This window comes from Setaria italica, chromosome IV (genome assembly GCF_000263155.2).
Source record: "Setaria italica strain Yugu1 chromosome IV, Setaria_italica_v2.0, whole genome shotgun sequence".
Classification (NCBI taxonomy): Eukaryota; Viridiplantae; Streptophyta; class Magnoliopsida; order Poales; family Poaceae; genus Setaria; species Setaria italica.
The window spans coordinates 5,028,914-5,052,998 of record NC_028453.1 but is presented as its reverse complement, the minus strand read 5'-3'; the positions used below and the strand labels follow the sequence as shown (position 1 = coordinate 5,052,998).

General features: G+C 47.1%; 4 protein-coding genes across 5 annotated transcripts; 1 reads left to right on the top strand and 3 right to left on the bottom strand.

Annotated features, from left to right (window-relative positions):
- Window positions 1–172: 172 nt before the first annotated feature.
- Window positions 173–4,821, bottom strand: LOC101759594. 2 transcript variants are annotated; one of them, XM_022825675.1, is made up of 6 exons: window positions 4,434–4,821; window positions 3,561–3,610; window positions 2,677–2,835; window positions 1,474–1,590; window positions 801–900; window positions 173–627 (listed from the first exon to the last, which is right to left on the bottom strand). In XM_022825675.1, exons 1-6 carry the CDS (start codon window positions 4,678–4,680, stop codon window positions 530–532), a joined length of 771 nt encoding a protein of 256 aa, XP_022681410.1. In that variant the 5' UTR covers window positions 4,681–4,821; the 3' UTR covers window positions 173–529. The 2 variants fall into 2 exon arrangements, with proteins under 2 accessions (XP_022681410.1, XP_004964779.1); XM_004964722.2 differs by lacking the exon at window positions 801–900 and having other exon boundaries at window positions 4,434–4,820.
- A 3,865-nt stretch (window positions 4,822–8,686) lies between these two features.
- LOC101782147 (ethylene-responsive transcription factor CRF1) lies at window positions 8,687–9,601 on the top strand. The gene has a single exon (XM_004966678.1). It carries the CDS (start codon window positions 8,687–8,689, stop codon window positions 9,599–9,601), a length of 915 nt encoding a protein of 304 aa, XP_004966735.1.
- Window positions 9,602–12,192: 2,591 nt separating this feature from the next.
- Window positions 12,193–14,122, bottom strand: LOC101759186. The gene is made up of 2 exons (XM_004964721.2): window positions 13,639–14,122; window positions 12,193–13,558 (listed from the first exon to the last, which is right to left on the bottom strand). Exons 1-2 carry the CDS (start codon window positions 14,039–14,041, stop codon window positions 12,429–12,431), a joined length of 1,533 nt encoding a protein of 510 aa, XP_004964778.1. The 5' UTR covers window positions 14,042–14,122; the 3' UTR covers window positions 12,193–12,428.
- Window positions 14,123–14,898: 776 nt separating this feature from the next.
- Window positions 14,899–22,199, bottom strand: LOC101758779 (soluble starch synthase 1, chloroplastic/amyloplastic). The gene is made up of 15 exons (XM_004964720.4): window positions 21,711–22,199; window positions 20,208–20,563; window positions 19,587–19,664; window positions 19,380–19,504; window positions 18,704–18,785; window positions 18,446–18,619; window positions 18,259–18,340; window positions 17,813–17,904; window positions 17,644–17,706; window positions 17,481–17,570; window positions 16,852–16,976; window positions 16,647–16,755; window positions 16,515–16,567; window positions 16,336–16,375; window positions 14,899–15,562 (listed from the first exon to the last, which is right to left on the bottom strand). Exons 1-15 carry the CDS (start codon window positions 22,009–22,011, stop codon window positions 15,404–15,406), a joined length of 1,929 nt encoding a protein of 642 aa, XP_004964777.1. The 5' UTR covers window positions 22,012–22,199; the 3' UTR covers window positions 14,899–15,403.
- Window positions 22,200–24,085: the final 1,886 nt, after the last annotated feature.

Below are 24,085 nucleotides of genomic sequence, written 5' to 3'. Positions count from 1 at the left end.
CGTCACAGAGGACGGGTGGATACCGCCCGAGCGTAACCAATCGTAATCCTCCGCAGTCAGAATCCGTCTGGGACAGCGAACCTAAGAAGAGTTCGGTCGCTGGCTCGTCACCGAGTGCAGGAAGAAGCTGAAAAACGATCTACTCAATAAAATGGACAAACTCGCGGTCACGGAGCAAAGTTCATGCCGTTTATCAACCAGGATCATCGGTCAGCAAACATCCTGTTGCACTACATGTACGCTGCGAAAGAGACTCGGTGGTGAAACAAGCGGTGCAAAAAGAGAAAAACACCAAACGGGTAACGGGATACAACATACAAACCATGTTACTCGGTTCACAAAACTAGCGGCAGCTAACACGTAGATTGGAGTAGAACCACGCGTATCTCCATAAACATTTGACATGCATAAGATGGTTGCCAGCGTAGGGCAGGGCTGTACACGGATGTGGTATACATACGCAACTGTCCGGGAGCGCGTCTTGCTCTGGGATCAGGACGGCGAGGAGAGGAGGCGCTGGATGACTTTGTCAGGGTCGTTGTCGTGGATCGCCAGCAGCTCGGGGACGTTTGGCGATGTGAAGCCCATCTCGTGGAGGATGTTGTACGATTTCACAAACTCCTTCACCTGGATACAAGGTAGAAAGAGGTGAATACTTGTCCAATTTGATGGACATGCCACAGCAGAAATAGAAAATTGCACGTTAGATGAATAGCATACATAATGCAAACTGACTACCCGGGGAATATCTCAGCTTAAACTATTTTTACATGTCAACTTATTTTGTTTCTCGTACCTACCTTTAAAAAAACAGCTTGTATGTTCACTGTATATTATTTTTTGCAGTTTAAATTTGCTCAATTGCCAAACTGAAATTATCCCAGCTGAACTGAGGTACATCTGTACATGTCAAAAACAAACTCACCATATTAAGTTCTATAAGAACATTATAATTAAACGAGATCCAACCTAGGAGGAACTAGGCGGTTTTTCATTAAGAAGAAGAAAATATGCACCCAAATTCGAGCAAGAGGGGACTCGAACTTGAGTAGTTAGGATGCACGACCACACCTCCGACCCTAACCAGTTGAGCTAGACTCACTTCCTAGTGAATGGCAATTGGTGTGACCAATACTGGTGAATGGCAATTGATGATCATGAAAAACGAGTAAGCAACATAAACCCCCAACAGACTAGAAAAATAAAGCTGATTGCAAATCTGCTCACGATAATATTTCAGTGGTTTATCTCTGGAAACATCCAATTAAAAAAAATAGCGGACACTTGGGAGAAAAGAATTAGCACATGAAACATGAAAAGGTGGATTTAATTACCTGCAAATTCGAATAGAGATAAGGTGTATATAGTTATTGTCATTAAAAGAGACTTTAGCTATCAGAGAGCCATATTTTCATGATTAATGGTGCTAAAATAGTATTAATAAAAAATACAACAGGAAGAAAAGGAGCATGCCTTTGCAGGATTATCTCCATAATTCAACACGGCAAATGAGACAGCTTCACGCCCAAGCCCCATGGAGACATACTTGTCCACAACTGGATCCCCTGACCCTGAGGATGCTGGTCTAGCCTGCAAAAGGAAAATGAGAATGCCAGTTATTCAGTCAATAGAATTTATTTTCAACATCTGATTGGCATGCACTACCCATAATATGATAGTGAGGTGAGGAAGCTAGAATGAAGTTACAAGATTGTAATATAAAATTTCACTAAGTTACTCTCCAAGAACAGAAATTTCATCAAATGACCAGATATGTTGGATATTATAACTATGTTCTTGTTGCAGATATGTTATTGTTGAAGGAAAGCTTGGACACATATGAGCATGGACAAATGAAAATGCGCTAAAATGGATTAACAAAAAATGAAGGGTACCCTGAGATAACCAAATACATTAACTATATTATATGCCCATTAAAGGTCAAGGACAGCCACATCACCAAACAGTATGTTCTGCGTTTTGAACAACTAAAAGTATAATGCTTGATTATGAACAAACCAGAGCATATGTGCACTGGTTTTTTTCCTGATTAAACCAAACAAATTGGCAAAGAACTGGTATCAGTTATCACCACAATAGTCAAATTTGGTTGTAAGTGATATTTACTTTCTGATCTAAAATTGTGGGGTTAACAACAGACTTTGAGAAAAATGTAATCTGCAGGCGCACTTTTTTTTTTTGCATCAATACGGGGTGTCAGGCAGAACAGGACCAGAAAACAAAAGAACAGAGTCAAAGTAATGCAGCTTCTTATAAACTGTGCCTAAATCTCGTGGCTCCTCATTCCACTTGATTTATTGTTGAATGTTCAGGCAGACCAGGTTGAATCTTCAGATACGTGATTCACTGATTTTTAGTATCAATTTATTGTTGCTTCAATGAGCAAGTTAATAAGCACTTCTAGTTTTTTGAATTAACGCCATACAACAAACCAGTCCATCAACAACATGAACAAAGTGGAGGAATGGTGGAAGGGCAAAGTTTAGTAACTACTAGGGGGCATTAGTTACATAAGGAAATAAACAAAAACAAGTCTATAAACAACTTAAGACCCTTTTTCTGCTAGGGACCAGATGAAACTTTATCCAACAGTAACCATGTAAGGATTTTTGATATATCATATATGAAAGACAGAAGTAGAAGGAGCTCTCTAACCTGCTGTGGCACAGGCGGTGGTGGGGCCTGTCTTTCTACCACAAACTTACTCCAGTTGGGGTTCTCCTTCTCTGCCTCAGCAAGAATCCTTCTCTCATACTCAAAATCAAAGTTGAAGGTGCTGCGAGGAATTTCGACCATCTGTGGTGGCAATTGAGGCTGAAAAGATGACACTAATTAGAAGATCATGAATTCCAAAATCAACATGTGAATTGAGGAAAACTCGAATAGCACAACACTTGATGCCATGCAACAAATAGGGTTTGCTCAATAACCATACAATGTGAATGGAATCTTGAAGAATGGTAGAGTGCAGTTCTAGGAACAGAAAAATAAAACACTAGATAGACCCACATACAGTATGACACTTAAATGGAGCCCACAGATAGTATGAATTGCATCCTGATACATTTCAACTTAGTTGGCTACAAACTATAACACCGAGATTATAAACCAACAGATATATATGGCTGCACAAAATTAACAGAAGCCATCAGTAATTTTTCTAGCAAAAACAGAATTTAGCACAAATATTAGTTCATTGTATTGTTTAAACATACTTCCATTCTAGCTGTTCACTCATCAAGGAATAAGCTGCACTTGCTATCTACAGTGGGCTGGCAGAAGGGTTATTGTTCATCAAGAAATAGATAAACAAGTAAGATTTGTTAATGGTGCTCAGATGGTCACTGGACAGGTGACCCACAACAGATCAACCATTCGATTGCCGTAAATTCCCAGCCATCTTGCCGTAACTTCCATATTTACATATGAATTAACAACATACCAACATTTGTCTAACAGCTAGGCAAACATTCAATCTCACTGGAGTTCACTTGAGAAAACAAAAGAAATGTAGTTCGCTAAGAAATTAAATTACTCACAGGAGGGGTAATGCGGAATTCAGGCTTTATCGCAACTTGTATGCCCACTTCTGCACAATAAGAAAACGATATTATTAGAAAACAAACTGTTATTGAGAACAAGCAAACAGGGAACGCTAGTAAGCAGTTTATTCATATTTTGCAAGATGGAAACAGTAAAACACAGAAACACAATTACCAAAATTACCAACTACTTTGTTGCGTCCGGTAATTACAAAAAATAGAATACATCCATGAGCCTAGGCAAGTTTAGCATCTTATCAACTTCAATTATGTTGATAAGAAGACAGGGAACGAACGTATACACAATCCCATTATCTCAAAATTACTGAAACATTTCATGAGCATTTGGCATCTGAAGACAAAAGCATATGCAAACACGTATACTAATCCAGCACATGCAAACACCTATAAGTCCTTATAGAACCATGGTTATAACCGATTCATGTCTTAGTATCCAGCTAAGTTGCACTAGCAGCAGCCATCAAGCTTTGTCACAAGAAAAATTTAAAGTGAAATTCAATTTGGCTCATATCATTCGAATTTGCTGGTATTCAACTTCCCAGCATTCCCTCGGGAGTAATCCAACTCGGAGATAGTTACTAGATGGACAAAGCCAAGTGCTACAGTTGTCAAGTTTCAGGGTTAGATTTTATCAGTTCCCACATCGTGATCCCTACAATCAGAACCCAAACCAACAAGAGATCTGCTGACCTAACAGCCCCCAAAAGCCATCCAATTCAGCCCGACAGACAATTCAGCATGGTGCATTCGATCGAGCACATAGCGCGCAGCTCTCCGCTCCGGGACCAATTCGAACCAACCGTGGAGTCAATCGGATACGTGCATAAAGTGGGAAACGGGGAGAATTACTCGAGGAGGTGGAGGTTGGAGCCAGCGGCGTCACGATGGGAGCCGAGGACCCGGAGCCCGCCCCGGGCCCATGGTGGTAGGGCGCGGCCCGCGGCGACGCGGTGGCGGACCCGCCCCCGCCCCCGCCCCCGCCGTGGGTCGGCTGGCCGACGCGCGGGTAGAGCGACGAGCCGCCGCCGGGCGCGGCGGCCCCCGGAGGCGCCCCGTAGGATCCCGAGCCCGGCCGGCCCCGGAAGTCGTACTCCATCGGGCGCCGCGTAGCGCGGTCGGTGGGGACGGACTGGTCGCGCTGGAGGGTGTGGAGGCGCTCCGGCGAGAGCGAGCGGGGTCGGCGAGTCGGATCACGCGGTCTGGTTGGAAAACTCGGAGGAGAGGAGACGACGCGGTGTTTGCGAAGGAGGTGAGCGAGGTTTGGCGACGCAGCAAGCAATCCAGTTATTGGGCCGCACGTGCTGGTCCGGCTGCCCAGCAGGCCGCCGCCGGGTCCTCTCAGATGGGCTTCGACGTGCGGGTTTTTTCTTTTGAAAGGTGTGTGCGGGGCCTTTTTTTGACGATTGTGCATGCAAGACGGAATCCAGCTATTGTTTGGGCCGCCGCACGTGCCGGTCCGCTGCCAGCCAGGCCGGGTCATCTAGGATGGGTGGGCTTCTACGTGCGGGCTTTTTTTAGGGCTTTTTATGATGTGCAGACGGCCCGTTTTTTGACACGGATCGGGCGGGGTAACCAAATTGGCGCGGAGGTCGCCAATTCGCGCGCGATCCGCGTGGCTTGCGGACGACGACGATGGATGATGAGCGGATCACGGGTACCGGCCGTAGCCCGCTTCCGGCGGTGGAGAGAGAGAGGGAGAGAGGAAGGGAAGCGGTGATTCCGGTGGGAAAAAATCAGGGACGGTTCGCCGCGGCCTGGGCTCCTCTGCCCGTTTTGCGGCGGTGGCTCGCTCGTGCGGTCGTATACAGAAACAAACTTGGCAACCCTCCTCCAGGTTCCATGTTCGGGAATAATCAACCACGCACACACAACATTCATTGGCTTCTGTTATCCTGGAGATAACAGTGCCAGTACCAGTCACGTCCACGGATCCGCCGATTTAGAAAAAGATCCGGCGCCGTCTTTCCTTAAACTAGCGGCCCACTGGCCGGAGGGGGAGGGGGGGCCAGGTCAGTCAAAGCCTCGTCCGTTCCCTCCGGTGCACCCACACGGCCGTCGCGTCACAACAGCGCCCGCCTTTCCGTTCCCCACACCCACGCCTCTGGCCTTTGTCCGTTGCGATGGCCGCTAGCTCCTGCTGCCGGGGCTTGCGCCCGCCCGCCGGCCGGCTCGCGTTCGTCCGCTACCGCCCCCCGCACCCGCGCGGGCTCGGCATCTCCAGGATCCCCTTGCCTTTGCGTTGCGGTTCGGCGTCGGCTGGTGCCGACGAGCGACGACGACGCTGGCTTGGCTCCGGCCCTGGTGCCCGCCGCGCTTGGTTTTTCCGCTGTCCGGGGGCGCGTCGGACGTGCGTGCGCGAGCGCCTGGGGATTGGCTCGGGTTTTACTCAGTCGGATCACATAGATCACCATAGAAATTGACCCGAGTTGATCATCACCAGCAGCGGCAGGTTTAAAAATCCTGTGGTGACAAAAAGGCTGCGATTTGGATTTTTGAGTTTGGACGTACTTAAGCGCTGTTAACTTTTTGTTAGCGCCGCAGGATCAGTGACAAAGTCGGATCAAAGAACTTGGTGCTAGTGCAGTTGCTAATCTCTCAAGTTCTGAACAATCTGACCGAACCATTTCATCTTTCCGCTGCCGAGTTCGAACGTCAACGTACCGTGCCCGACAAGCCTTTGGGAATATGAACGACAGAGAAGATCCAAACGTGGCTGGCCACGTCACTTCTAATCTAAACTATATAATGTACCAACGGCTGTACATGACAGCAAAGCTCTACAAGCATCCTCCTGATTTTTTTTTTGTGGCGACGCAAAAAGCAAACGTTTGTCGTCTTTCCGAGCACAAGAAAGAAAATGAGCAGCTAGTGCATCTCACCAAACATCCCTTGCTGTGTGATGGCTCCTTTCGATCGTCTCGGCGATGGACAAGAGTGGACACGCTTGGGTTGGGTCTGTTCATTCTCTCTTGGACGGCCAATCATTCTGAAATTTTGTGGTTATCTGAATAGACACCGTATGTCACTAATTGGTTAGTACACCCCCCCTGTTCTGTCTTCACCTCTACTGAATGCCGATTCCTCATTGCCACACTTTTGGCCGTTTTAGTTCTTACGAATGTTTTTTTTTTTGCAAAACCCTCCGGTTGTATTTGATGCAATTTACAATTTGCTTCTTTTTACTTAGAAAGGCTTATAATTTGCTTTCACCCAAAATTCATGCTTGGAGAATAAAATGGTACTTGAAGGTCCGAGACCCTGCTTCGACTCCAAAATTTTTAGCATGAATGCCATGGATTCGTGTTGTTCCTCATGTTGGGTGTTCAGAAAAATGTTGTTCATCATGATATGCACATGATTTTGCCATGGTAAAACAAATATGAAAAATAATGTATGTAACGCACAGCATATGCACTAGATTTGACTAGCAAACACTAGTATATAGGTATAGTACGAGAAAACTAAATAAGTACTAAGATTGAGTTACTGGGTTATGGTGAGCTGCCAATAATCTTAACATAAGTAATTTACAGCTATAAAGTTCTTCAGGGCTTGTTTGGTTCGGCGCCTTGCTGAAAGTTGGCGTGCCCATGCAGCTTGGGCCGTCGTTTAGTTCAGCACGAAAAAATGGCTCGCCCACGACTATTGTTTTTCATACCCACACGCGGGGTGGGACCGGGGCAACGGAAAGCTTTGCCAAATCGTGTGTGCACCCATGTGTTGGTAAAGCTCAGCTGGATGCAGACCAAACATGCTGTGAGCTGGATGCAGACCAAACATGCTCTTCATCTGTTACTCGTAACGTCACTAGTTTGTATACGCATGCGCAGATGTGGGTCCATGATATGCAAAACACATATCAGGTCCACAGTTAACTGGCATAGATTGCCGTTATCGGTGGGACGGATTGTCGTGTATGGGGTAACTCAACATCATTCTGTTCGTATTTTTAAAAAACAATATCAAAATGGTGAGGTGTTACAAATAGATCTGAATTCGTCCAAATAGGAAATAAAACCTGGCACCATATGTACATAAATATGTGACGATTTCGAAGACATGTAGTCATACAAAAATAATATTTGATTGGTCATCGTGCAAAGTTACATTGTTAAATTTTTCTATGAAATAGAGGATATAATACGAATACTTTCAACCGTATAGGAAAAAATGAATTTCATCAACTTAATTTCCTATGAAAGTTTTCAAGTTGATGAAATTCAGTTTACATGATCAAATACTAAGCTTTCGAACTTAATAATATTGAACTTAAATTTTCAACTGGAGATATTGAAAATTTGACCTCAAGTTTTGTCATCGGCTTAATTTCTTATTTGCTAGTTTCTTAAAAATCCTTTGAAACAATTTGCCATAAACCATATTGGGCTCTAATTTTTTCCAACGTTCTAAAATAATATTTCAATACACGCCACAATTTCTCAACACTTGTTATTGGCATGTTATTATTTTCTGAAACCTTCAAATCTGAACGTCAAATTCATACAGAGCGGTTCATTACCAAAGTGTTTCCAAATTTGGAAGAAAATTAATAAGTAGACAAAAATGATGAGCTGCCAATCATTCATGCCATCTCCAGTACGCGGATCCTTCTGGTCCCAGATGTCATTTGCACCAGCAGTTACACTGTTGGCCTACTACAGCTTGATCCTTGATCCTCGTAATTATTTTCTAAATCTTCAAAGTGAACGGACATATATTTTTTACGCAACACAGCTCTTACATGTGGACCTCGTATTGACTAAATTTATGATTTACACGAGTTTCTTCCCGAATTTGTATTTGAAAACGCGCTAAAAAACCAACGGAGGGAAGATTTTTGCGACTAGAAAAATATCTCGGAATAAATGGCAATGTATTAATGAAGAGATAACCTAGCCAAGCAAATCCTTAATGATTGGGCTGTTTGCCAAATTAAACCGTGGATCCTAAAGTTTGTGGAAGAGATCTCTTCCCTCTCTCTTTCCTTTTCTTAACAACCCCCTATATTTCTCACGGGCCAACGATCGAGCCTCCTCGTCTCCTCCACCCCGAGTCATCTCCTCTCCCTCCCCCGCTTCGTTTTCCACAAGTCAGTGCGAGCAATGGTGGAAGCAGCCCACAAGGCGGCAGCGATCCGCAAAGTGGTTCGCATCTTCTGCGACGACCGTGACGCCACGGACTCCTCCGGCGACGAGGCCGAGGCCGGCGCCGGCGTCGCCACGCCGCGAGGAGTGCGCAAGTTTGTGAAGGAGATCCGCATGGAGCAGCGTCGGGCCATAACGTCATCGGCTCCCGCGCCCGCCGGTAGAGTTGCTCCCGGCGGTGGTGGCAAGAGGAAACTGCCGGGCGTTCCGGCGGCGGCGCGCGCGGCGGAGCCAAGCTACAGGGGCGTGCGGAGGCGGCCGTGGGGGAAGTACGCGGCGGAGATCCGCGACCCGCACAAGAACGCGCGGGTGTGGCTGGGCACCTTCGACACGGCCGAGGAGGCCGCGAGGATGTACGACAGCGAGGCCCGCCGCCTCCGCGGGCCATCGGCGACGACCAACTTCCCCGCAGCGCCGCCGAAACCCGTCCGTGTGGTGCCGCCGCCCCAGGCCATTCCCGCCGTAGTGGCCGACCTCTCCTCCGCCGAGGAGTCCAGCGACGAGTCTCAGCTGGTGGGCTCGCCGGTCTCCGTGCTCCCCGCAATGCCGGGCGAGACGACGGACGACGCGGTGGCCCCGCTGGCGCTAAAGCCCACGGACGCCACCGATTCCACCGCCAAGAAAGACGCCTCCCCCTTCTCCGCCGACGCGATCCTCCCGGAGCTCGAGGAGGGCGTGTTCCCCGGCATCATCACCCCGTTCGACGACCCGGCCCTAGGCGTCCTGTTCGACGACATCGCCGCGCCGCGGCTCGACCACCTCCCCGACGACGGCCACCTCGGCGACCTCCCGATGTGGCCGGGCGAGGACGGCTGCGGCTTCAGCGACATCGGCGACGACTTCTTCGCCGCCGAGCCGCTCCCCGCCGTCTGAGTGATCAGCTAGCCTCCCCCGGCGGCCGCCGGAAAGTTTTGTCATTTGCCTTGTATGTATGGAGCCAGATGCCTATTCTTTTTCTCCATTCTAAAATGCTCGCGTCAACATCTCCTCTCATTCGTTCAGTGTGTTGAGTAGTGATTGAGTACATGTATTCAGTGTGTTCATGTTGCATTAGACAGCAGCTTCAGTGTGTTCATGTGTTCTGATTGAGAAAATATATTGTAAGTTGTAACCAGTTCGTGTGTTCTTGTGTTTGAACTCCTTCAAATCTATCTGCATCAAGTTGTTGCTTCCGAAAACGCTCGCGGTTAGCTCGTCGCTGACGAAGAATTGGCTCCTATTCTGGCGGTGATTCACTTCCGGGTCAGTTGGGGTTGGAGCTTGGACTAGTTATCTAGTCTTTTATTGGACATGACTTGGTGGCTTGCTGCTAGCATCTGCATGGTCGACTCTCAAGGTAGCTTGACCGGCCACATACTGAAGCAGGCTCCAATTCTAGGCAATCTCAATCTGGCCGACTGAGATACTGAAACAGTACCTCAGTTTCAGTACTGCCAACTCCCAAAGCTCAAGCTTGTGGATTATGTTGGCAGTTTTGCAATTCACAAGCAACTCTCCAAGTAATTTGCTGATTGCGGGCGATAGATTTGATATGCCTTTTCACTGGATCTTGATCTGAATTATGAGAATGCAACGTACCGGATTGTTACGCTCGTGCAATTGTTATATATATATGCTACAGTTACGATAAGGACATTTATATGAATTCATTATAATGCAATCATGTTACAAAATTGGATATATGCAACATGATATGATCATATGAATCATGCGATGTACTAGCACGATTGGTAACGCACGACGTCACTGCTCACGAGCCGCTTGCATGGCCATGTAATCCACGCACCACCAGTACCTCAGCCTACACATGCGCCGGATGGACCAATTAACCTTACATTCATGTGTTTCCCCTTTGCTTCCACTAATTTGTCTATCAATCCCTCCACAAGCGTGCAACGGTACTTGTATTGTCATCTTCTCCACGTCGATTCATTTCCCAACACAGGTCCAGCTGGACCTTGGACCCGTGTGAGCAGGTGGAGCTATGGTGCAAGGTGTGACGAGTTTCACTCGCCGACGGCTAGATTCACAAGGCAAAGACAAATATCGTTGGGCGGACCCCGCTGTTCCTTTGTTTTCTCCTCTCTATTTTTTCTTTAAAACTTCATTTAAAAAGATTTTCTTTCAAAAAAAAATTCCAATGAAAGTTTCTTTCGATTGGAACATGTCTTTTATAAAAAGTTTTCATGAAATGTTCCTTTTTTTGGTTTAGAGGATTTTTTGTCCAAAAGTTTTTAGAAAGCCCTTTTCTTTTTCTAAAAAATTTTCCTAGAATATTTTTATTTAAAAGTTTTTGTTTTGTCAATTTCTTGTCATCTTCATGCCATACTTGTGTGTGAACTAATTTTGCTTCCATTAAAGCTAATAAATGCAATTTAAATTCCATAGTGACAGAAGTGGCGGAGTTTCAAGCATGCCTAGGCACTTAGCTTTTTGGAAAATGCCTTGAAATAGCCATTCAATATGGCTATCAGGTATCATTTGCACGGCTGTCCTATATTAGCAACTTTTAAATATTTCTTCTATTCTTTATTATATACTTAATCAAATTGCCATCCTAGTTGCGGATTTCACTTAAGGACATTTTTCATATTGTCCCTACTCCTATACATATCATTTTTCACACCACTTGATTCAACCTATGGTAGAGCTTCTAGTACCCTTCATTTTTAAACATAATACATATAAAGGATAAGAGTACCCATGGATCCCTACCGATCAGGATACTGGTTGGCCCTGACAGGTGGTCCCACCTGACCACGCCGTGCGGGCCAAGGTACGAAGATACGTGGAGCAAAAGTCTAGAGGCCGGGTGAATGGATTCTGCCCGGATATCATGGGATACTTGTTGTAGTCCGACTCAGATTGCTTTCCATGTAACAACTGACTAGGATTAGATCCTATCCAACTTGTAACCCTAGATCATCAGCCTATATAAGGCGGCAAGGGACACCTTGAGGGTAACTTACCTCAACCCAACGAACATCAACTCTTCGCATCCCATACCAGCAATACAATCCACTAGAAAACATGACGTAGTGTATTACTCTTCGGAGGCCCGAACCTGTCTAAAACCTTGCGTCTCTGTGTTACCATTCGAGTTGTTGGTCTTGCGATCTCCCCCGCCTACAAATCTACAACCTGGGTAACCCCCGTGGACTGCCCACTAAATCCGACAATGATGTATAAAATAAGCTAATTATTAGTTCACTTTATATTAATGGAAACAAGTAGGAAGGAGACAACAGGGATCATGATGGAAAGAGTTGACAGGCCGAGAGGGAAGGATGCTGGAGATGGTCGCCTGACGATGGTCGATGGCAAAGAAGAGAGATTGAAGAATATGATTGGCTTGACACAGGTGGTCGGGGTATAATCGTCCAAAGCGGCTAATAAGCGTTGTATGAAACGAAAAGAGTGGCAACAACTCGGCGAAACTCACGTCAAAGATTAGCAATTTGACGAAGCCCAATGTTCAATTTGCTTGCTACTATTCTTGCTAGCACACGCGTTCGACTTTATTATTGCCTTATATCAGTAGACAGTAGTCGTATTCCGCTAATCGGTGTATTTGTATATGAACCATGATACACCTTACAACACATCAAGTGACAATATCTATGTACAATGTACGTACGTATACGTGACAGCACTGTTTTTTTTTTGCTGCGTATATACTGATTCGCTCGTCTTCTCCGGCTCACCCCCGATTCCTCCTCGCGGCGACGATGGCGACCACCGAGATGGCGGCGACCGACGATGCCCAGATGACGCCGGGGCGGTTGCGGACGAAGAAGCTCGCCATCCTCTGGTCGTGGTACTTCCTCACCTTCTCGATCTCCCGGTCCATGGCCATGTACACGGACGGGTACGTGGCGTGCCTGTCGATGCCCTTGACCAGCCTGAGCACCTCCTGCGGCTGCGCGCCGCCGCCGGACCCGCCACGGACCACGCCGGCGCCGCGGAGGATCCGGACGTCGGCGGCGTCCTCCACGAGCTCGTTCATCATCTGGAAGTAGCGCGTGACCGGCTTGCTCTGCTCGTCGTACTCCCGCGCAAGGAGGTTCCGGGCCACCGTGGCCAGCTTGAAGTCGTACACCAGCGCCGGCAGCCGCACCGCCGGCTGCGCGAACTCGACCTCGGCGCGGCCGGTCTCGGAGGCCTGGATCCGGACCCCCGACCGCCGGAGCTCCCGCGCCGTGGGCATGCGGGACGGCCGGCCGGTGGCGCCGCCGCCGCTCGCGCCCGCCCCCTGCGGCGGCGGCGGCGGCTTCACCACGCTCATGTGCAGGCAGTCCAGGAGCGTGCGCGCCGCCATGGCGTCGTCGGCGGCCACGCTCTTGAACGGGCTCGCCGCGGCCTTCCTCGAGGAGGAGAAGGGCGAGTAGTACCAGCAGAAGTCGCGGACCACGTCGCCGAAGCTGTCCATGGCGTAGGGCAGCTTGTACTCGCCGGCGCCGGCGACCGTCTCCCTGACCGCGGCCTCGACGACGCCGGCCACGTCGAGCAGGTCCCGCAACGGGAGCTGGTTCTCGAGCTTGACCACGTCCGTGACGATGTCGTGCATGTGCTGCGACTTGAAGGTCTCGTCTACGCCGTCGCGGTCGCCGCCGCTCTTGGCGATCGCCTCGTTGAGCTTCGGCAGGAAGCCGACGACGAGGAAGATCCCGTCCACGACGCGCTTCTGCCTCTCGTCCCAGCCCTCGTCGGTGAGCTCCGCCGCTGGTGCGTTGTTGCTTTTTCCCTTGTCGTCGGTTTCTTGGTTATCAGGTCTCGGAGTCTGAAGAGCATCCTCGGACTTTGAAGCATCTCCTGCTCCTCCGGCTGTGGCTGAGAAAGAGGCAGAGATATGAGTGAACACTGAAAGAAGGTAATGGTGGGCGCCGGGAGCTGGGCGAATGATGGAGTACCTGCTGCATCGCCGGTCGGTGCCTGGATTATTCTGGAATGGCATTCCTTGGCGAGGGCGAGGAGCAGGCTGTTGGCGCGCGTGTGGTCGTCGGAGTGGTGGCCCGTGACGGCCTCGTAGACGAGCGCGGCCTTGACGCGGAAGCCCTTGCGGCGGTCGATGGCGCTCCGCGGGTCGTGCGTGAAGAAGACGCTGACCGGCGCGAACTCCTCGGGGTGCTCCGCGCGCATCCGCTCGTACGCCGTCGACCTCAGCATCTCCTGGTACGGCAGCGGCGGCGGCGGCGCCGGCGCAGCGGCCGCGCGCGCGGGTGCGCGGGGCGGCTCCTCGCGCTCGGACTCCTCATGCCCGAGCTCTGGTGCTGATGGTGCGGCGTCGGCGGCCAAGTTGGCGTCTTTGATCATTTTCGCTTTGGTTCCTGGCTTCCTGCCTTCCAGGTGGTGGTGGTGGTGAACTGAAGGGTGATGGGTGGTTTGGGTGACATGGCGCGGTGGGGTGGTTTTATAGGCCTTGATTGAAAGGGCCGTGAGGACAATGCTAATGTTTCTGAGTTCGCCAGTAATCCCTTGCTTGGCGTGATCAGAGGCAGGCAAGCAGCTTACGTGACATGGAGGAATAAGGATTCAGCAGTGTGGGATCTGCCCCTGAACACGTCCGTTCAGCGTCCCTACGGCCCCACCGTGTGTGAGGGAAAAAAAAAGTTTATGCATCAACGCTGCATGTCCCATCTTGATCCTAGATATGAGGCTAGAGAGTGAGAAATGGTTGAGATTGACCTTATCTTCGCAAAGGGAAAAGCGGTAGTTTTGGGCAGTCAAAAACTTCAGAGTTCAAACTGACACAGTGAGGTGAAGTTTCAGAGTGCGCGTTTCTTCCTGGTCAGGCTCAGTTAAAATGTTAAATTAAACATTTAACTCATGTGAAACAAATCCAACAATTTAATAACTGGTTGTTTAGGAATCCAAGTTGGACAGACACGACGATCAAGGATCGATCCCAAACTGATGTCGGGTCCGGAATGGAGGCCCTGCAAGTTTCCCCGCCAGGCTCTAGGCATGGTGCCCCGAAGGCTCCAATGCCCTTGTTTGGAAGGTTACTGACCAAGCGGACAGTGTGTGGTCACGCCACGCCAAGGATAAAGCTCCTGAAACATGCAAGCCGATGCCCGCGGATACAAGGCACACCAGACGAGCGGCTTGAGCTTTACAATATTCTTTGATACCATCACATTCACAGCTACGCTTTCGACGTACGGACACACTTGACACTGAAGATGTGCCGTTAGCAGTGATCATCTTTAGTAAAATGGCAGAGAACGCGCACAACAAGGCCCTCCGTCAGGCAGTTCATCAAGAAAAACGTACGAGGCATGGTTCTCTAAAGGGTCAAAAGTGATGAACCCTTACGGGAGCAAAGGACAACATGTCATGAGCAACATCTTAAGGAAACAGCGAATGGTATAACGGAAGCAGAATCCAGTTGATTGCATATGTACCATTGCGAGGCTGCCTGCGCGGGACCGCTTCCAGCATCCTCCTTATTCTTCGAAACTGTCATTCATCTGGACTTGGCACTGCATCACGTCCTTTGAGACAAACCAGCCACAGCAGCAGGGGCCATAAGGCTGACCTGAACAGTGGCGGGTATAGCCGGTTTGCTTCCACAGTTCCGTGTATGTACAGGTTTTTTCACTCATCCTTCGACTCATGGAAGGATGATGGACCGAAGATCTTCAAGAGATGCCACTTGTGCTTCCCTTTTTTTTTTTACCGGACATAAGGTTGATCGATGAAGGCCCACTGGAAGATTTGTTCATATTGCTCCGCGGCATGGTCCCATGTGAAGTCTTTTGACATGCCCCGCTTCATGAGTCCCTCCCAGGAAGATTTGTGTTCCCGATATGTCGAAATTGCAGTTCGCAATGTCTGCAAAGCGCATTAAAGCGTCAAAATCAGAATTATGAAATGCTTTGCCCCATTACGACAGTGGTTTGTTTTACTATTGTTGGATTGAGATAATATAAGCACTGCATTTTAATAAAACAGTAAACAAATGAATCCTGAAACCAGGGGTGCATAAACTCTCTACACTAATCTCAATTGTTTTAGAAGAAACTTGCAGCTTTGGTAACTGATAGTTTCCAGGCTAGGTTCTATAACATATTAGTCAATGTCAAAGAAATTAATTAGTACATGTATAACATTCTGGACAGAGTAGTAACATCATTGATTGAAGTGAAATGTGAATGAGTTGAAGTTTTAATCCAAATCTTTACAGATCACTTGTATTGAAGTATTGAACAAAAAGAAAACAAAATTAAAGCTCTATTTGCTCATCAGAAACATGTATCAAACATGTAGTGCACATCATGCACCTTGCACAAATTAGCAGTGTTGAACCAGGGTGAGGGGGTAGCTGCTGCATTCATATTTTATTTGTATGAACTATATTTTTCAGGGTTTCATTTCCCAGTAAGTACCAATTCTCATATACTAACAAGAGGCCAGAATCAAGCAACTTTTCCCGCAAATCCAGTTACACATTGTCATTAGCAGAATCAGCTAGTTGGATGGTGTTAACACAACTGAGTTCAACAATGTTTGGCACACAAAAGGGGCCATTAAGGTACAAGGAGTCAGGCCATTCTATAGCCAAGATACTAACAGAATTCAAGGATTCGAGTTTAACAGGAACTCACCCACAGCATGTTTTCTGTTGTTAGGGGTGCGAACGCCCACCTGTAAAATATATACGCAGTGAAACTTGATCAGTTCATAGATGAAAGGAGCAAGCTACAGAAACCATTGCAAGCATTCAATTGATTCCAGACAAGAATGGAAAAAACATGCAAATACTCTAAAATGGAGAGGTACTTACCCTGTACCTTGCTCCCCGTTATCACCAAAAGGGTTGAAGTTCTCCACGGTGTCCTGTTCAAAAAAGAAGGTGAATAAACATTCTGCCTTGGTACTGATATTACAAGCCATTATTAAAGGATAACTGTCTTACTCTAAGCCCCCCAGTTGCATGAACAACAGGAACTGTACCATACTGCATAGCATATAGCTGATTGAGACCACAAGGTTCAAATCTGGACGGCATTAACAATATATCGCAGCTGTACAAAAAGGGAGATATCAGTATCTATAATATAAAATGTGTTTGTATTTACAAGATGACAAGTGAGTTCTTTGGCAATGGGTTGTTTGTATACCCTGCAGTTATTCGGTGGGAAACCGGAACACTAAATCCAACCCATCCACGAAATTTATCCCTGAAGTTCGACTCTGTAGATCTCATCCAGTCTTCAAGCTCTGGGTCACCAGAACCAAGCATGGCCTACATTAAATAAGATAAGAATATTTTTTCATTGGTCAACTCTAGTTGTGGGCACAAAGAGGGCAACTCAAAACTTCTAAAACCACCTCAACCCCTATTCTTCATCAGCCTTCAGTTCAAAGTAAAAAAAAAAGCAAAGAATTCGCGAGAAGAATATGGACATGGTTCTAGTTTCCACAACCCACAGCTACGGCTGAGATATTGTTAGATAAATTCTGTTTCTTGAAGCGTGCACACATGCATGTGTGCAAAATGTTATTTAGTCTTCCAGGAAGAAACATGTTGAAGGTCATAGAGGCCCATAGCCCCTCCTTTTAAAAAAATTCTTATGCAAGAACTTATTAGCGCCATTTGTGAGCTATCATAAATATCAAAGTTGAAAAGAGAGGACTGGAATAGAGAAAGCAAATCTGCACAAGGATATTATTAAAAAAAGATCATCACAAATTGAATGTTTTTGACTCAGTTTCGAGCTTACAGTCACAGAAAAGAATCAGCACTTACAAATTGAATGTCTTCCCGCATGAGATCTGGCATGATAAGTTTAATGAGATCAATTCCTTTCTGATAATCCAATCTTCCAATGAAGCCAATCTGTAAATCAAGCTAAAGTCAATCCACTATACTTTTTTAAAAAAAATTGATGTCTGAAGCATTGGCATCTAACCAGAGGAACATCAGGCCTTATAGGTAAACCCAGCTCCTTCTGCAATTCAGCTTTACATTTGGCCTAAAGCAACAATGACATGCTACAAAGGATTAGTGAGTGAGAGAAATTTGAGAAATGGGAGGCAGAGATTAAACATAGGAGGCAGTTATACCAACTATCAGCGTACCTTTCCAGAGAGGTCATCAGCAGAATAATGACAAGGGATATGTTTGTCTGTGGCAGGGTTCCAATCATTAATGTCAATTCCATTTACAATTCCTGCACAATAGATTTATATTGAATTACTCCCTCCAGTCACAAATAGGTGACATTTGAAAACAAAAATGATTTCCAAAACAGAGATTTAACTAATAATTTTTGTTAAATAATATTTACAAATCATAGAAAGAGCATACTTTTATGGAACTACATTTCAAGATAATTCAACTCATACCATTTTCAGATATTCGAATTCAACACACAGAAAGTATTTTGTAACTAAACTTTGGAATGATTGACTTAAGACAACCCCAGATAAGTTACTTATTTGTGATTGGAGGGAGTAACTCTTATCATCCCACTCGGTTGTTTCCACAAAACAGTCGAAAAAAATAAGTACATGAATATCATTACCGTTTAATACACTTTTCCTGGAACTTAACAGCTCATCGAGGCCTTGTCCACCTTCAGCAGTAGTGACCTCCCACGAATAACCCTGGAAATGAAACATAAATGAAAAGTGGAAGACATGCAACACCCAGATTGAAGGAAGAACATCTTGTAAAAGCTATTTACATAAAGTTGTTATATGTAATATCACCTTACTGACAGTCACGATTCGATCTGCTGTCACAACTGCACCTTTCAAAAAATTAACCGCCTCACCCTTGTCAAGGGCATGCCTCCTTGCCCATTCAGGGAATACCCACTCAAGAGCTCCATACCATTCAGGTGGCAACCCCAGGTCAGGATATGTACTTGCAGGCTCCACACCCTACCAAAATGGAAAAAAAAACACAGTGCTGAGTAACTGTATCACCAACCTGTATATAGACAATGGAAACTGGTAGGCTCAAACCTGATGTGCTAAATTATGTATTACTAGAATGCTGCGGGAGTCTTTATAAACACCATATGGTCTATATTTTGCAGCAAGAAGGCTGAAATAAACAAAATCAAGGTTAGGACTAAACTGATTACATAATGGAAGCTAATTTAGCATTGAAGCTAACGGAAAACCATGCAAAACGCGTCAAAAGAAATAAGTATCATCTGAAAACTTGTATGACAACAGTATGATGCAAGAGCAAGACTACTAAACTCTTCTGCTTATTGTGTATGCTTAGTGTTGTGTAAGTCTTTATTGGTCCCACAAAAGATCAGGTTTTACATTTTACCACATAAATCAATCTCTTGAAATTAAATGATTGTCATTTCACAGATATCATGTGCAGCGACATGCCACTGCTGTCCAAACCATGCCCTCCTGTTTCGAAGTAAAAGGGATGACTCAGAGTATTTGTAACTGATAGGCTAAGAACTAGCATTACCAGAATAAGTTGACTACAAAACTTAACTATCTTAACAAAATTTTCTTGCTGCACTAAATTATTAGTTAATCCTAAAAATGTTACACACAACTGATAAGTGGGGAAAAAAATTCGATGAATGTTATTGTAATATGGCATGAGCTCTGAGGACAATGAATAAAGGTGTAGGCTTGCAGGATTAAGATGAGTAGATTCAGAACATACACTGGCACAAGGCTGGCATGCCAATCGTTCACAACAAACATGCAATTCTGTCCATAAATATATCCTCCCAATTCAAGGACCAAAGGAGCCTCACATGCAGCATAGCAAAGGAGTGTGTATCTGAACTGCAAGATATAAATCACTTGATCAATTTTGTGATAGAACTTAAACAGTTCAAATAGGAGCTTAATCTAACAAGCTTCTTACCTGGTTATCACCATAAGCACCAAACTTATCTCCATATATATTTCCAGGTCTGTGATAGGAGGGGTGGTCAACGAACACCTAACAAATGACAAAATTAGATTGAATAAAAAAAATAGCCCCAAAACATAAAAGAATTCTTCAATCACCAATTGCAATAACAATAAGAAGAAAAAACATGTATTAAAACCAGACGCTCCTGCAAAAAGCGATATCAAGAAACATGATCTATCCCACCAAAGCAACCTTTTGAAAGTTTACTGCTACTTTGAGCATGTCATTAATTATTAATCCTTATCATCTAGTGGTCATCTTTTTAGTCAGTATCATTTTTGCCAACACAAATGCAAGACCATGGATGCATAAGACCCTAGGACCAGGGGCACAAGTGTACTAGTTTCATGGACACATCATATCAAGCTTTGTGGAACCCTCCTTGTCTTAATCTGGAAAATACTGCATGTTGTCCATGATGCTGAAGACTATGTGATGAATAACATTAAATACACAAGTAACATCAGAACATGTATATGTCAAGAAACTCACAAGACTTCAGCAGTCTAACAGACAAAGGTAGCAAGTTATTAATTTTCATCAGAAACAATACGGTGATTGAATACTTACCCAATCAACAGAGTCTCTATACTCATGGAAAAAGGTTACTTCATGAGTACCGCCAAAGCATGGAATCCGAATGCGCTTCTCAGTGTAAAATGCATTTGCATAATTTTTATCAGAGGTACCATTTAAATATCTTGGCATTACAACCATCACACGATGACCACGAGCAGCAAGAGCAACTGGTAGTGAACCACAAACATCTCCTAGACCCCCTGATTTCGCATAAGGAGAAGCTTCACCAGTTACAAAGACAATGCTCTGTGTTATTTTAGCTCGAGCTTGCTCCTTTCCAACCATGATCGTTAAGTCTTCCTCACTTGCCACAACTACTGTGTCATTGATGGAATCTTCAGCAATCCCTGTATGTGAAATAAAGGATTTGTATATTTGTTAACACCAGAGCAGAGGAAAAATATTAGCAGGATGTCAAATAATAACAAGAAGATGGTTTCTTAATCCATCATGCCAAAACAAGTCTAGGAGTGAATAATAATGGTGTTGCCAACATTCTGTTCTCAGCTAAATGACAAATCAAGGTTGCCAGATGCTCACTGGTTTCCTAAATAATTCGATAGTATGGTCAAAGAGTGTTGTTTAATACGTACACGAAAACAAAAAAAGAGTCGTGGTCCAAGGAAGAGAGCAAGGTGGGCCAACAGCATATGAATAAATATCCCGCAAGTACCGAAAAGAATAGATTCGTACCAAATTGGAACTAGCAGACCAGTGAAAGGTGCATATGTCCCTTCTAGAATATGGTAACTGACAAGATATCAATAATCTAAGGATCCTAAGATAAATTCCAAGTGCGTTTTTTTTAATTTTGCAACTAAACATATAGATACTGTCATTCCATGACACCTCTCTGCTGAAAGTTCTTTCTAGTTTCTATCAACTGGCTAAAATCCGGACATTCCATTCTTCAGTCTCAGTGTTTCACTAAATGACGCTCACTCCCTATTTTCATCTTTCCTTGAGGGTTGTTGATTCAGTGAAGTCAGCTTCAGGCAAACTGATATGATACCACAAGGTTCTGTTAGCATATTCCGTGGAGTACAACCACTTGCAACGCAGGTTTACAATTGCCCACCAGGCACCACCAAGCCACGGAAGAGACAGACTAGTCAATTTTGCCCTACTTCCAAGGACATATCACATATGTGTGAGTTAGCCCCATACCCTACACCTCTTCCTACTAGTAAATACTCCGTATCTATCTGCTCAGATCCAACCACGTGCACGGCCCTCGAAACCTCTGTTGTGCCCTGCATCATACCGAGGTATCGACACGCCACCCTGAACCCCATCGTCTCATGATCCAATACAGACGCCGCCAAGTATCCGGGTTCCGATTTTTTTTTCATGATAATATTAATCACATATATTCGATTAATACTAACAAAGGATCAATTCAACACAAATTCACCCTTCAAAAGTCTACCCAACTCCCCAGACCATTTCGTGCTGCACGAACGAACCGATCAGCAGCCATCTGAACACTCTTACCTTCGAGGTCGAGATCGAGGTCCCCGAGGTCGTCCTCGGGCACGGGCGGCGGCGTCGACGCGGGCTCGGGGTCCCGCGGCGGCTCGAGGAAGCCTGGCACGTGCGGGGGCGCCAGCTGCGGCGGCATCGGGCGCGGCGCGGGCCCCTCCCTGCTCAGCTCCGCGACGCAGCGCCGGCGCACCGCCCGCTGGAGCCGCCGCGGGCGCGCCTGGTCGCCGCCGCCGCCGCTACCCCGCCTGGGCCCCGGCCCGGCGGCCCGCGCGAGGAGGAGGCACGCGGCGCCCACGGCCGGCGTCGCCATTGCAGCGCCGAGAGCGGCAGGAGGCGGGCGGGTGCGGGGGATCGCGCGGGGGGCGAGGAGGCTGCGGGTGCGGGGGGGGGACGCGTCTCGTGTCGTCTCTTCTCTTCTCTTCTCTTCTCTTCTCTTCTCGCGCGGTGGTGGGGTGGGGTGGAGTGGAGTGCGCGGTGCGGTGCCGCCTGGGGCGCGCTTCGCGGGTGGCAGAGGGATGGGAGGCGAGGAGGGGTTTTTGGTTTTGAAGCACACAGCAAAAACGGATCCGGGGTGGGGGGATCGCCGAGGTGAGGTGGGGTGCCGCCACGCTGCCAGCCACACACACCGGAACGGGCGGGCGTGCACGGGAAACGCAGCGCCGTGCAGCGGACGGACGGACGGACGGGGTCGAAGCGCTTTCAGTGGCCCCTGGCTGCGTGGCGTGGGGAAGAATCCGCGGCGGCTGACTGGTACTGGTTGATTCACGGACACCATTTCACCGGTTGCTCGTGACCGGGGGTGTCGCGCTCGGAGACGTGAACGCTTTCGTGTCTTTGGGAAGACGCTGCATGTGCTTTTCCTGTCCTTCGCTCGGGCCTACATGCAGAGGTTTCGTGGCGAGAGGGGCGTGAATTGTGGTGGGCGTTTTCGATCTGAGTGTCTTGTGGGCTTCTTGCAGGTGTGTTGTCATCAGTGCTGCTTGTCTCATTTCGGCACCCTAGCAGCAGCGTTAGGGGTTCAAATGGCTCACGTAGTCACGTTCACGTAACAGTGAACTGATGCTATTTCTTTATTTAGAGCTACATAGCCAGCTTTTGCCTTGTACGTACCTCATCATTTTGCTTAATTGAATGAGAGTATTTGTTGGCCAAAAGGTTTTATTCTGACAAAACGAAATAAATCTTTGCAGACGAAAACGGAAGGAGTGCCCCCATCTGAAATTCTATGATCTCCGCCCACTGGGCTGCTGGACCGCAATGCGCGTGTAAAGTGGCTTGGGCCGCCGAGGCCTTGCTCAGCCCAGTTGCAAGAGTCGAGTGATTTCAATTAGCAAGATATGCCAAGTATTTTTGCCCTAGATTTTTAATTTAAAAGCAGCTCATATACTCTAATTGTGAATTTAAGCGGACAAGTTAAACACATATAAAAGTGATACAGTTTACAAGCAGCTGCGCTCGAGTCGGTTCGCCAGCGCATTAACCACCGCCGCATGTCCGACGACGACTGCTTCACCGTGCTCCGCCAGGTACCTTCGCACGCTGTCAAGGTCTCGCTCGACCATGTCCACCCCGGGGCGGATCACGGTGCGCTCGATCCGGCGCACCTCGTTGAGCGCATCCATGAACTCGGCAAAGGTGATCGGCGAGCGGTCGCCGTCCACGGTGGCGATCCGCTCCAGCTCGCCGCGAATCTCCCTCGTCCCAGCCGATAGCTCCTTGATCCACGCGATGGAGCGGCTGGTCGTGGCTAGGAGATTGTCCACGGCCGCTAGGTCTCTCGCCATGGCGCTACGCTACGCACAGATCGGTGTCGTGTCAACTATCTTCTTCGGACCGAGCTAACCCGGGCAGCGCGCGACCCCGCCAGTTGCCTTCACTGTCGCTCCTCCTCCTTCCTTTCCTTGCCTTCCCACCAAAAAAGAAAAAACAGGAAAGGACAGCGGCATCAAGGAAAGGACAGCGGCATCAACGGGGAAGGTGTCTTGGAGGCGTGATTTTCGAAGAGACAACTATCCATCTACGGCTGCGCCGCCGTTCCCCGTGCCCTTCCCAAATCTGCGGCTCCGCCGTAGTTCCTTCCCACCACCGTCTAATTTGCACCTACGTCCCCGTCCCAAAAATCGTGGAAAGGAAGGACAAATTGGAAAGGAAGGACGAATCTCTATTGGAGAAGAAGGCGAATCCCTCCAACTGGTCCGTATTGAGGTAAATCCGTCCTTGCTTGCTGCAATTCACCTCGATGTTGCGATTTTGCATATGCAGAAAAAAAAATCATGACGGATTTTAGAGGTTCTGTGAATTTGCATCTTTCTAGTGAAAACACTGCACGATTCCATCGTACTTTGCTGCAAATTTAGCTTCAACAGTTGCAATTCTGTGTGATT

Bases quoted from the DNA above. Each gene is read 5' to 3' on its own strand.
- LOC101759594 (XM_022825675.1), bottom strand. From the start codon at position 4,680: ATGGAGTACGACTTCCGGGGCCGGCCGGGCTCGGGATCCTACGGGGCG. The intron at 3,611-4,433 runs GTAATTCTCCCC...CTTATTGTGCAG, and splicing joins TCCAACCTCCACCTCCTCGA to AAGTGGGCATACAAGTTGCG. The intron at 1,591-2,676 runs GTTAGAGAGCTC...TTCCTTTTGCAG, and splicing joins CACCGCCTGTGCCACAGCAG to GCTAGACCAGCATCCTCAGG.
- LOC101759186 (XM_004964721.2), bottom strand. From the start codon at position 14,041: ATGATCAAAGACGCCAACTTGGCCGCCGACGCCGCACCATCAGCACCA. The intron at 13,559-13,638 runs GTACTCCATCAT...CCTCTTTCTCAG, and splicing joins ACCGACCGGCGATGCAGCAG to CCACAGCCGGAGGAGCAGGA.
- LOC101782147 (XM_004966678.1), top strand. From the start codon at position 8,687: ATGGTGGAAGCAGCCCACAAGGCGGCAGCGATCCGCAAAGTGGTTCGC.
- LOC101758779 (XM_004964720.4), bottom strand. From the start codon at position 22,011: ATGGCGACGCCGGCCGTGGGCGCCGCGTGCCTCCTCCTCGCGCGGGCC. The intron at 19,505-19,586 runs GTAAGAAGCTTG...TATATCTTGCAG, and splicing joins GTGCTTATGGTGATAACCAG to TTCAGATACACACTCCTTTG. The intron at 17,905-18,258 runs GTAATGATATTC...TCTATTGTGCAG, and splicing joins CAGGAAAAGTGTATTAAACG to GAATTGTAAATGGAATTGAC.